We start from the raw sequence: 12,904 nt of genomic DNA, 5'->3' as shown, positions 1-12,904 counted from the left end.
CATCCTGTTCCAGCCTGACATAGAGCCCTCTTGAAATATATCCTCCAGCTGGTCAAACACAGTCTGTCCTCTGTGCTTGGATAAGGGCAGAAGAACACAATTCATGTCCCTCTAAACAAACTGACTGGCTCGGTCTTTCCAAAAGAGAATGTGCATGAAGCCTGCTAATTAGGACATTTCAGACTCTCATTTCCAAAAGATCAAATGTCATCAAGAGCTGTGCTTAGAAATCTTTTGCTACTTCGCTTTATGGGGTCGATTGTTTACACTAACGCACCGTGCTTGATACACCCTCTTGGTCGTGTCATCCCACACTGACTCTGGGTTTGGTAACTTGACTAGTTTTGGCCAATGGAATAGTAGCAAATTTGATACAAATGTAGACTGGAAAAGTGATTGCTTTTGTCCATTTGCTTTTTTTTTTTTTTATGGACACCTGTCACCAATATGAGAATATTCCAGAGTTTAGCCTGCTGAGCGGATATGAGAGATATGTGGAGGACAGCTGAATGACACCAGCCAAGGCCATCTTAGATCTGCCAGGGCCCAGTGACCACAGATATGGGAGTGAGACCACTCAAGATCAATCGTGCCTGCCCATATTAGCAAAATTGCCCAGTCAATGCACAGACATAAGTCAATTAAAGTTGTCATTTTAAACCAATTAATTCTGGGATGACTTTTTTATGTGGCAGTAGTTAACTGATACAAATCCATGCCATGATTTTCATTATCAATCTTATCATGAACCTGTTTCCTTGTCTTATACTTTCCGAGGAAAGAGAAAGAGATCGTAGGTGCGTATCAGGAACCCAAGATACGAATGTCCATTCTGAAATTAAGTATCCAGGATAAGCTGGCCAAAACGACTACATTTATTTCAAGTCCACAGGAATAAGTGAGAACTTGGAAGAGCCAAGTCACCATCTCACCATTAAACTGCTTTTAAGGGGCTCCTAGGTGGCTCAGTCAGTTAAGCGTCTGCCTTGGTCTCAGGTCATGATTCCCGGGTCCTGGGATGGAGCCCCACGTTGGGCTCCCTGCTCAGCAGGCAGCCTGCTTCTTCCTCCCCCTGCTGCTCCCCTCTGCTTGTGCTCTCTCTCTTTGTCAAATAAATAAATAAAATCTTTAAAAATAAATAAATAAATTGCCTTTAAATGTGATTTCCTAAGAGACAAGGGAGTGAGGAACAGGGAATATTAGCTTGAGCTGGCATCAAGGAGATTTGTTGGTTCTACTTCTAGATCTAACGTAGGATGGGGAGGATGGCATTCAGCAACACTGTGCCTCAATTTACCTGGCTGCTGTACAGGGAAATGTTTGAGTTTCACGTGACTAGGAGGCCCCAACATCTCTGCAGAGGATTTACTATTCAATGCATAAGTGATTTTAGGATTATAATTATATGGCATCCATTCCGCTCTCTAGTATCTGACTCATGGGTGAGAGCCACAGCTTTTGAAAGTACCAAGTTACGGATACCAAAAGAAAAGTCTGATATTGAATTCCATTATGGCAGAAAAAAAAAATATTGGCAATGAAATTACCTTTCTAATTGTGTCTCACTCAGACTAACATCGGTTTACATTTCCTGAGTGCGTGCCACAGGGGAAGCAATGCTTTGCCCATAATAATCCATACAGTTACTAATCTCTCGGTGCGTAATTGAGAATTGACTGCCGGCCAGGTTCTCTACGGCCGCTCTTCACGTGAGCATGGCCAGCCTCCACCTCTTCATTCCCGTGTCTACGTCTCCCCGGATTTCCCTTTGCCCACCTGGCTCCCGTGCGTCATGTAGCTCAAACAGCTCTGATGCTAGCCTTCCTTTGTATGTGTCTCTATGTCCACGGCATCTAGCAAAAGAAGACAAGAGATCCCGGTTCCTCTGTGGACACCCACAGGCAAAAAAGAAAAGATTCTCTGTTCCTGAGGGACCAGTTAGAACTTTCGTATCCTCTAAGTTAAATGTAAATCTCTGGGAAATAATTTGCTTAGATCTTTTGCAACATCCCAGGGGATCTATTTCCAGTTACCTCACGGAGGAGTATTAAATACATACAACTAAATTAAAGTACAAATAATATGCAAGAATGCATGAGTAGAGGTCACATTCTCTCCCTCTTTCCTTCCCTCCCTGTCCCTCCCTGAAGATCTCAGCTTAAATGTTGTGTTCAAAGGGAAAACACTTGAACCCTTATCTAAACTGGGTCCTAATGCATCTTTAAGACAACTATCGAAACTCGCAATTATTTGTTGACTTACATACTTATAGCTACCCACCCACTACCATACAAAATCCTTGAGGGCAAAGAGCCATGCTTTTGTTCTTGCTGGGGTTCCCCACAGTCTAGCACAGTGCTCGGCACATTATAGATGCCCAATAAACAACGAGAAAATGATAACAAAGATATATCTTGAGGACCAACTATGATTCATTGTAGGGCTCCAAACAAAGCAATTCTGAGGCTGGAGGAGTTTCATGACCAATGAAAAAGGTAGCATTGGTTCTAAAAGCAGGGTTGCTCGATCTCAACGCTATTGGCATTGGGGCTGGAGAATTCTCTGTCTTGGGGGCCCATCCTGTGCATGGTAGAAAGTTTGGCAACATGCCCGGCCTTTAGCCACCAGATTCTAGAAGCGCCGCCACCCCAATGCACCAAGCCACACCAGCTGTGATGGTCAGAAACACCTCCAGATCCTGCCAAATGCTTCTGGGTGGGGCGAAAATGCTCTCCTCCCCTCTCAGTTGAGAACCGCTCACCTAAGGGTGATGGTGGGGTTGGGTGTTATTTTTGGAGCCACATTTTTACCAATATAACTACAGAATACCATGAGGAGACTAGAATATCAAGGGGGGACCTGTGATACCTTTTATATTCCATTTAAAGATTTTGAAAACCCTGTTCTTAGCACCCTACACCTTCTAAGAGTCTGAAAGGGTAGAGCTTAGCTTTAGGAAAGCATTGCATATTTATTAACCTTAAAAACATTTTGAGTTAGGAATGCTGTTGTATGTCTGAAGCCAGGTTTTAATCTGCTTCTTTCCCCAAATAACACCCTCCCTTTCCCTCTATTTAATAACCCCTTTAGGAAGCAAATACTCTGAGGGTCACCACCTACAAGCAAGAAATCATTTACACTTGCTTTGTGATGGGCTGGATGAAATGATACCAAAAAAGTCTATTTTATTAAAGCTTAATATCCAATTTTCAAAATAGAGATAATACTACTCAACCTCCTGTCCTTCTCATGGCTGAGAGCAAAAGAAGAGAAAATGCTGGCAGAAGTGCTTTGTAAACATAAAGTGATCTGCAAATACCAGCCACTTCCTTCTCTGGGCTTCCGTGGCCCCCACGCACGCCTTCCTCAGTATTGATCACAGGGCACTTCAGTGTCTGATCATCTGCCCCATTATATCCCGAGTCCCTCCGGGGCAAGGCCAATGTTCTGTCCCTCTCTGTCTCTAGAGCTCAGTGTGCTACCAACCCCCGTGCTGGGGTGCAGACCAAGTGTAAGCATATGGAGTGCAGGATGGATTTATTATTGCCCTCATCCACCCAGCATCCTCTCTCCCACCTTGTGGGACAATGGCTCCCCACACTGCATGCCATCTAGGTGGGACCATCCCTCAACGTGCACACCCTCCCCTGGTCAGTGGGGAAAAGGGCCCATTGACGTAAGACATGACCATCAGACTCTTCTAAGAATGTGAATCTTGACCAAAGAGACACAGAGAGAGAAAATAGTTGGAGCCAACTGATCCCAACCACAGTACCTTCATGTAACTTTTCTTTAATTCCTGAGACCTATCTCTCCCTTGCTGTCCTCGTGCCTGTCTTTCCTGAGATGTGGTTCTCAGGTTTCCTAAGGTTAACCCTATTTGCTTCCATCCAATATCACCCTTGTTGGCTTTGTTTTGTTTTTTTTAACTAACATCTTCTTTCATGAAGATAGAAGCTTTTTCTTTTTTTTAAATTTTTAATTTAAATTCAATTTAGGTAACATATAATGTATGATTAGTTTCAGGGGTAGAATTTAGTGATTCATCAGGTGCATATAACACCCCGTGCTCATTATATCGAGTGTCCGCCTTAATGCCCATCCCCCAGTTACCCCATCCTTCCACCCACCTCCCCTCCCCTCCAGCAACCCTGTTTGTTTCCTAGAGTTAAGAGTCTCTTATGGTTTGCTCCCCTCTCTGTCTTCATCTTATTTTATTTTTCCTTCCCTTGTTATGGTAATTAGACCTGGTCTTTTTTTCTAAGGACCAAAAAACCCAACTGGAGTCCTCACCCCTTGCCTTCTTCCCATGATTTTGCTACTATTTCAGATTCTCTCACTATACCACAGACCATCAATAATCAGACCAGCATAAATTCTAGCATATTACCATTTAAAATCTACATCATTGAAACAAATATGTAGTATTTAAAAACGGGGCATAAAGTTTCTGTGGTGTGAAAATTAATCCCCACATTTCCCTCTAGCACCATATCTACATATCCGTGGAAGCTACACCAGTTTGACACACTATTTTGTTCAAACATGACCCATCCTAAGAGAAGCTCCTTTCCTTCAGGGTACAGCAATGGACAGGAATCCAGTTTCTCCTGAGTCTCAGTTCCAACTGTACCCAGATCTTACCATGTAAATACTGAAAGCACGGATCTCAGTGTTTCAGAACTTTCCCTAAAATTCTGCCTTATGGGTTTTACAAAGATGGCAGAGGTCTCAGAGGAGGCGACCTTTCACTATTAACGTAAGAAATACCTAGACTCAAGTTTATCAGAACAGCATTGCAATTTAATGTGTCACCCTCCGTTTGAGCAAGGAAGGGGACTGTAGGGGCTTTGTAACCGGGATTGCATCTAAGCCTGGTGATGCCTACAAGGTAAATTTTATTTATTTAACAAAAATGTTTTTAAAGATCAAAATCACCATGGCAGAATGGGAAGTGGGTTCGCATGAGTTATATAAGAATCTGCAAGCTTCGGACCTCCTGGTTTCACAGTTTGCATCTGAGAACGGAAAGTAAGCACTGCCTTTCTGAATGCACGGGACGGATGGGTAATGGAGCACGTGGATTACTGGAGGGGCTAAGCTGAGACTCCTTTGAATAATCCCCTTACCACTGTAGCTTCCTAGTTAGGTGAACTAACCTCTTCAGCGTCCATTTAAGTATTTCTTTCTCCTAGGACCCATAAGAGGTGGAAATCTGACAGCATGAATAGACTTAAACATATCCCCAGGGTGATTTTCTTTGGTTAAAAACTTTGCCCCCATTCTAATGTCAGAGTTTCTTCTCTGCTTGCCACAATGTAGGGACATTTCGTTTCTTGCTCCCACACGGGGTCACATTTCAAAAGATACTACGAAAAATCTGTGCTCGGGGAGCTACTGTGACCTTGAGAGACAAGCATCCTCTGGTGCCTCGGTTTGTGTGATTTAAGGGCAAGATATCCCCTAGGGCTGTTGACAGGGTGGCGCTCCTGGCATGACCTTGAAGCCAGCTGCAGCCAGAAAGCCCCAGATACCTGCACTAGTAGAGACCACCGGGTCCATGCCCTGAGCACGGTGTTGGCTTCAGAAAGCACGTGGAGGGATGGAAAGTGCTAGAGAAGGGAGAGATCCTCTTCCAGTGTACGGCTGTCATGACTGTGTATCAATGACCTGATTCCCAAGGTCTCCTTCCCAAAACAAGCTGACAAGCCATCCCTCCTTACCTATTTGTCTGGAGCCTGAGCCAAGTTTTCCTCTGTGGGGTCTCTGTTCCAGACCACACTTCCCCATTCAAGGCCAGTCTAGAGAGTGACAGTGTCTGGGCAGCTCAAACAGCCAATCTACTTGTGTTAAATTGGCCCAATGGTACCGGAAATTAATCAGAAAGCATAGTCAACCAGCGAGAGGAGTTTTCTAGAACCTTCTAGAAAAGAAAATCACACTACCCAGAGGGCCATCACACGGAATCTCGGATCCCGGCAGGAACCCCTTCTGCCTCCCGGATCCCAGGCTTGCCTCCTGCCAGTCACTCCATGTCCTGCTGCCGCTCTCCCTCACGCTTGGCAAGGGGAATACGTGGTTTTGGCAAATATGCTTTCAAGTTCCGTGAATACAAACAAGAGAAAGAAAGGCAGAAGAGGAAAGGAAAGGAGAGGGGAAGGAAAGGAAGGGAGGCAGGGGAGAGAGGAGTGGGAGTGTAGCGAAGAAGAAAACAGGAGGAAAGGAGGGGATGCTCTGGGTGGGGTGGAGGGAGGAGCAAAAGGAAAGAAAAAGGAAAAGGGAAGAGAGGAGGGAAGAGCTGAGGAAGGGCGGGCCAGAGGATCAAGCAGATTTCATTTATTTTCCGCCTAACATTCGACTTGTGCCAGGCCTTCGGCACACACTGGCTTAGAGAGGATGGCTGTGGGGTTGATTTTTGTTGTCTAAGTCTTGCTTCCTTCCTTCCTAGAGAGGGACCTTTGGGAGGGGTGCACTCGGGACTCGCCTCGCTTAAACAAGTTCCACCTTCAAACCCAGTCTATAGTCCCGGGAGAAGGGCCTCGCACCTCCCCACTCCGCCAGGCCCGGGCAGCAGAACACGGGCCCTTCTTCGCTGCCGTGACTGCAGAAGGAGAGCCCATGGGGCATGGAAAGTCTCTGCCTTTTAGTGCCCCCCCTTCCAGGAGAGGACCTTGCTGCCAGCAAAGCGATCTTATTGTTTTCCCAAGCATTTGTTCACCCCTTAATAAATAATGATATTAGGTCTTTGGGGGGAAGGAGGAGAGAACTGCCAATAGGAGATTTAATTTGCTGTAATCAACCCCTCTTAGCATGCAGAGTCACACAGGACGAGTAAAAGAATTAATCTCTACCAGAAAGAACTGCCTCTTTGGTGTTATGAATCTAATCGCTCATGAGGCTGAGTCGGCACTCTGGGTTTAGCCGGTGCTCTCAGGAGCAAAACCCACAAGATCAGGTTTCCAATGTGGTCTGAATGGTCCACGTCACTGAATTTGGGGGCCTGCGGACTACAAGGGGAATGGAATGCAAACAGAGGAGCCCTGCCTCTTTGAGACACCCCTGAAATGCTCAGACAGACATGTAGGGAATTAACAAGCTGTGGGCCTCCAGGATGCCATGTGAGCCATTCCGTTCTCCAGAATGGACCGTCACACCTGCCAATCATGTCCGGCGCCCCTATTGTACTTGGGAGACGTGTTTGCTCTGTGCATACTGTTTTATAATCCTCAGAGGTAGGACTTCATAGCCCAGCAATGCTTTTGCCTTTGACATTCTCCTAAGCAGGATTTATTGCTTCCAAGACAGATGTGACTTGAATCGATTATGCCTTTTAAGCAGCCACTCTCGAAAGCGGCCTCCAGGTTCTCTGGAATACTTTGTGCCTGACTTCATTCAACTCGCAGGCTGATGTCAGAGCATTTCATCATAATCTAATGCTGTTAAGAGTCCTCTGGGTGTGGAAGTGAGCAGGCTATTACACCAACCAAGTTAAGGGATGTGGTTACTGGAGAAGCTTTCGTCCTCCTATACGCTGATCTATGGCACATCTATTAATATCACAAAATGCAGCTGAAGGGAGGGAGGCACACAGAAGTTATGTTCACATTCTGTTGACCTCCCATTATTGATGAACTTAGAATATGAAATAAGTATATTCATTCGTCTTTGCAATGGCGGTAAGAAGCAATGTCAAACCATGAATGGAAAATCACTGAATTTCCAAAAATTCTCGATAAAGAGTCTCCTTAGAAATCGCATATCTCTAGCTGTCTCCTTCAAAACCGAAAACCCTATATCACCCCGACCGTTGGGGTTCCTTAGCATTTTATAAATTTGGCAACACTAATCTTACAGAGATGCTCTGAGCCTGGGGGCATTAGGTAACATGATTCTAATTGACTTCAGCCACAGACCTAGGGATAACCACAAATAACATTTCAAAAAGTTAGTGGTTTGGGGAGAAAAGAAATGAGGGTGGTATTTTTAGACCAAACTAGTCACAATTTACCTCATCCTATATTAGTCTGAAAGACAAGAGGGAAGAGTCTTTGAACAAAAGTAGGCAAAAGAAATGGTGGGTCCAGACACCAAACACTTCTACCTGACCTTCTGTTTTCTTCCCCCTTAGGAAGAGGACTCAACCCACCCTCCTTTTAGAGGCGTGACTTTGGGCAATATCCATCGTACCCTGTTCCGTTTTATCTGGCTATGTAAGTGAGAAAATTCTAGCAGGCATTGACTGGGGATCAGGAGAAAATGAGATAATAACACAGTTCTACACAGTAACCACATTATATGGGATATTCTAGGCTCATTAGATAAAAAGGGGGGGAAATCGTGCTCAACACCACGAACAATAAAAATTGTCGAATGAATCCAACATTCTGGGGAGGTGTTTTCTTAAGCAATATTGAACATTTCTGAAATCCCGTTCTAGACGCTAGTGAAGGACAGAAAAAATGTGAATTTTTTTTTAATTTCCTTAGCTTTTACAAACTAGAGTTTACACAATATCTCTGGAGAATCATTAGGCTAGTTCCCTTGGCTGGGGTGTGAGCTATAGGATTGGGTCCAGGCACTGCGGAAAGCTAATCCTTTCAAGAATAATTTGCCCTCTTTTATTTGGTAAATTGTTCTACATTTCCCTTTTTTTTTTTTTCCCTTGAGTCTTAAAATTGGCTGTTAGAGCTTCAGAATCTTTTCTTTTTCCACCAGACAGGCTCAGGAAGAGAGGAGAAGTGGAATGGGCTGCTTATAATAAAGGGCAGAAGGGAGAACCGTGAATAAAAATGAAAGACTTTGCATAATTTGGGTCATCCCAACATAGGGGCTCAATAATCCCACAGGGCAGCTTCAAGCACTGACGGGTGAGAAATGCACTGAAGTCTTGCCAGTGAAAGTCTTACTGGTACCAGATAACGTCATGATGGTAGAAACAAGAGCAAAGAAACCACAGTTCAAAATCTGATACAGAGTGGAACGCAGGAAACCACCAGCCATTCTGACCTCACTGCTGTCCATCAGAAAATAAACTCAGGAGGAAGGCTTTGGGGCACACGAATACAAAATCACCAAAACCAGAGAACATTTTTGGAAACATTTCTAGATCTTGAGGAGGTAGAAATGACAATAAAATCTAGTTCAGCTTGGCTTTGCTAACATTGAAAACTATCAATTCTCCTAAACCACCTGGTGTTTGCCTACCAACATATCTGGAGAGCCCCACCAACAAAGCCAGAAGGAGTACATGGGTTACCTTTAAATATTTCAGTAAAACAGCACACAAGGTGAAACCTTGAAGAAGGATCTCAACAAAAGCGAACAATGAGCTAAATGCCTTCTGTAATTAATTCATTGCGAGCATTAAAAACACACACACAACAGGGCTGATTCGCTTACTGGTGGTGCATCAAATGTACCAAAATATTCATTAGCTGCTCAGTGATGCTGTTTGGGATACACAGTGCTCCATTCCAGAACCTTCGCCAGCCTTGACGCCTGCCAAGTTTATATGTAAATGGATTTTTCACTTTTCCAAGGCTAATGAGGGATCTGTTAAATTCTCAGAAACAACACATATATTATTTTTAAGCCCTATTACTTTGACTTAAAACCAAGCTATTTTAATACTAGATCCCAAATAATTCCTAATCAGGAATCCAATACCCAGTATATCCGAATGTCTGCTACATGGCTGTTTAACACAAAGGTGGTTTCCAGTTACGTGTGGTAGTCGAACACTTTTACACAACTTCTACCAGAAAGAACACAAAAGAAGACACACGGACTCTAGGTAAAATTTCTTCGTCGATCTCCGTACCTGAGCGTCCATTAAGAGGTGCCTCATCAGTATCATGGAACTCTTCAGAGTCTCTTTCTCGGTGGGTAGAAAGGGGTCTTTGTCCTCCTCCAGTGCCTTCGACTTGGTGACAATAAAATGGGATATCTGGTCATTTAGGGTGTGCAATGACTGCACAGCTACAAAAAAGAGAAAGAAGGAGAGAGTGATCAGAACAGGTAACTTTCAAAGAGAAGCTGGCCAGTACTTTTAAAGGGAGAGGCAGGGGTGTGTCTGTAAGGTACAACCCAGGCACGTATCGAGAAACCAGTGCATCCACAAAGCTCTTCAACACATGTGTTTAACAGCTAACAAGTATTTATCGAGCACTCTCCAAATAGCAAACCTATGTGGAGTGCTTGGGGATACAATCGTGAGCAGAGGCAGACAACAAGGCCCACCCTCATGCAGCGTCCAGTCAGTCCTGTTGAGAAAGCTGAAAAGAAACAAGTGAGGGAACACTTGCGTGAAGATGACTTTGTGGCAAGTGTGTGTAAATTACAGAGATCTGCAGGGCATGAGGGGCAGCCCTCGAGTAGATTTACATTTATGGTAATATACTTGGCTACTTTACCTCGAAGCAGATGGCCTTCATCATTAAAGTATATGAAGGGACAAAGGCCATGTTTTCCAGCCAGTGCCACATGTGTGCTGGGAGGATTATTATTTCTCTATAATTCATGTAGTGCTTGCTATCTGACCTGCTATAAATTTTAAGATTTCACTTATTTATTATGCTTGTTGCCTCTTCCTCTCCTTTCTCTACAGTGCAGTCAGTAAGAGCAGAGATTTTTTTTTTTTTAAATATTTGTTTATGGCTATATCCCCAACAATTAGGGCAGGGACTAGCAAATAGGAGGTGCTCAATAAATATTATTAAATTAATTTCCTTATTTTTTCTTGAATTCAGATTTCTTTCCTTATAGAATTTCTATAAATTTCAGGTAAATCTATCCTCTTGAACCAAGAAGAAGTAAAGCCTAGACATTCTCAGGAAAACCACTGTACCAACCATAATTCTGAAGATGAAAGTTATCATCAAAAACTAGTATACAATAGAATAACTCTGAGCACTTCTGCTTCTGACTAGGAGGGAGTAAGAGGGTTCAGATTACCCTCTTGCCATAAATAACTAGAAAACTGCTTGATATCTTCCAAACAAGTATTTTTAGACTTTGAACAACAGACAGCACAATACTGTGATCCTTTAGAAAAGGGGAGGAAAAAAAAAGTTGAGTCCAATCATCACCAGGCATTCTGCAAAAAAAGGGATGGCCAGGCTTCAGCATAGGAACAGAAACCCAAGGACAGCCCGGTGAACTCACTGAATTGAGAAGACAGAGACTGGAATGGCTACCTTTGCTACAGTCTGCAAGACAAAGAAGTGAAGAGGAGGGGGCTGCATAGAGATCTCCAGAAATCTGCACAGGGGTCCCTTTGAGTTGTTGGCTGACTATCATTCTGTGTGTGAGCACCTATGGGACCTGGCAAGAAAAAAATTCCAGGAGAGAAGAGTTCTAGTCTGGGCAGCTGTAAGCCAAACAATTCCAAGAGGTCTCACAGGGCCACGAATTGCACGCTCACCAGTCAGAGTGGATGGGCTTTGCTGGAATTCGGGGCACATTCAGTAAAGACTCCAGAAGGATCAGGCTTTAGAAATGAAGCTAAGTGATCCATAGAATAAAGGCTACTCTAGGCCTATCCAAAAATAGTTTAAAAGTAAGCCCTGAAAGAATCAAGCAGATCTGCAAGTAACTAAAATACCTGCCAGAAAAAAATGGAGCATCTTTTGTGTGTAGAAGTATGACAGAATCTAGCACCCAAAAATGCAAAATTCATAATGCTCAGTATTCAATAAAAAATTACCAGACATGTAAAGAAGCAAGAAAGTATGACTCATAGCCTGGAGAAAAATCAGTATATAGAAACAGACCCAGAAATAATGTGATAGTATTAGCAAACATGGCTATTAATGGGATATGTTTTGCATGTTCAAAGTTGTGAAATAAAACATGATTATAATGAGGAGAAAAACAGAATATTTAAATCAGAACCAAATGGAGCATCTAGGACTGAAAAATGCAATATCTTAAATGAAATTTTTGCTGAATGAGATTAATAGCAGATTAAACAAGGCAGAAGACCAGTGAACTTAAAATTATAGTAATGAAACTCTCTAGAATGAATGAACAGAGCCTCTTTGACAATATATAGCGGTCTGACATAGACGCACGTGGAGTCTGGGGGTGGGGTGGGGGCAGGGACAGAAACAATATCTGAAGAAATAATGGACAGAGTGTTTTTCAAATTTGATAAAATCATAAACATACAAATACAAGAATCTCAATAAACTCCAAATAGGACAAACACAAAGAAAATGGCACCAAGACATATTATAATCAACTTGCTAAACGTGTGCACGCACACACATGCACACACACACACACACACACACACACAGAATGAGAAAGAGAAAATCTTAAAATCAGCCAGAAAAAAAAAGGCATATTGCATTCAGAGGGACAAAAGAATGTCAGACGTGTCATAAGAATCTATGGAAATCAGAAGATAATCTGTGCATCTTAAAAATACTAAAAGAAAAAAGACACTTGTCAACCTAGAATTCTATAACCAACAATATCTTTCAGTAATGAAGGTAAAATAATGACTTTTTTTAGTTAAACAGAAGTTGAGAGAACTCACCACCAGTAGACTTTCACTAAAAGAAATGTCAAAGGAATTTCTTCAGGCAGAAAGAAAATGGCATCAGAGGGAAACTTCTATTTACAAAACTGTAAAAAAGAATCCTTGAAAAGAGCAACATGTAACATAAAGACATTTTCTTTCTCATCTTTTAATTCTTTTAAAAGACAATGGATGGTTGAAAGCAAAATGATAATGTATTGTGGGGTTGAAAACATCAGTAAAAGTAAAACATGATGCACAAAGAACGAGAATGTTCACAAATACGTAAAATGTTACATCATCTGAAGGTGGACTGTGTTGTTAGATATGCAAATTGTAAACCCTACAGTAAGTACTACAAATGATAGATAATAAATAAAT

At 42.7% G+C, this 12,904-nt stretch overlaps 1 protein-coding gene across 2 annotated transcripts in view; it reads right to left on the bottom strand.

The window, feature by feature from the left end:
* KAZN (kazrin, periplakin interacting protein) overlaps positions 1–12,904 on the bottom strand; it is a 1,011,261-nt gene that overhangs the window by 758,774 nt on the left and 239,583 nt on the right. For both annotated transcript variants that reach the window (XR_007190621.2, XM_026519796.4), the window contains exon 2: positions 9,821–9,978. Coding sequence is in view for 1 of the 2 variants with exons in the window: in XM_026519796.4 (XP_026375581.4) it covers positions 9,821–9,978 (158 nt within the window). In the remaining variant the exon portion in view is untranslated. The remainder of the gene's footprint in view (positions 1–9,820; positions 9,979–12,904) is intronic.

Source organism: Ursus arctos, unplaced genomic scaffold (assembly GCF_023065955.2).
Source record: "Ursus arctos isolate Adak ecotype North America unplaced genomic scaffold, UrsArc2.0 scaffold_32, whole genome shotgun sequence".
Classification (NCBI taxonomy): Eukaryota; Metazoa; Chordata; class Mammalia; order Carnivora; family Ursidae; genus Ursus; species Ursus arctos.
The sequence above is the reverse complement of the archived record's forward strand: the minus strand, read 5'-3'. Positions and strand labels throughout refer to the sequence as shown.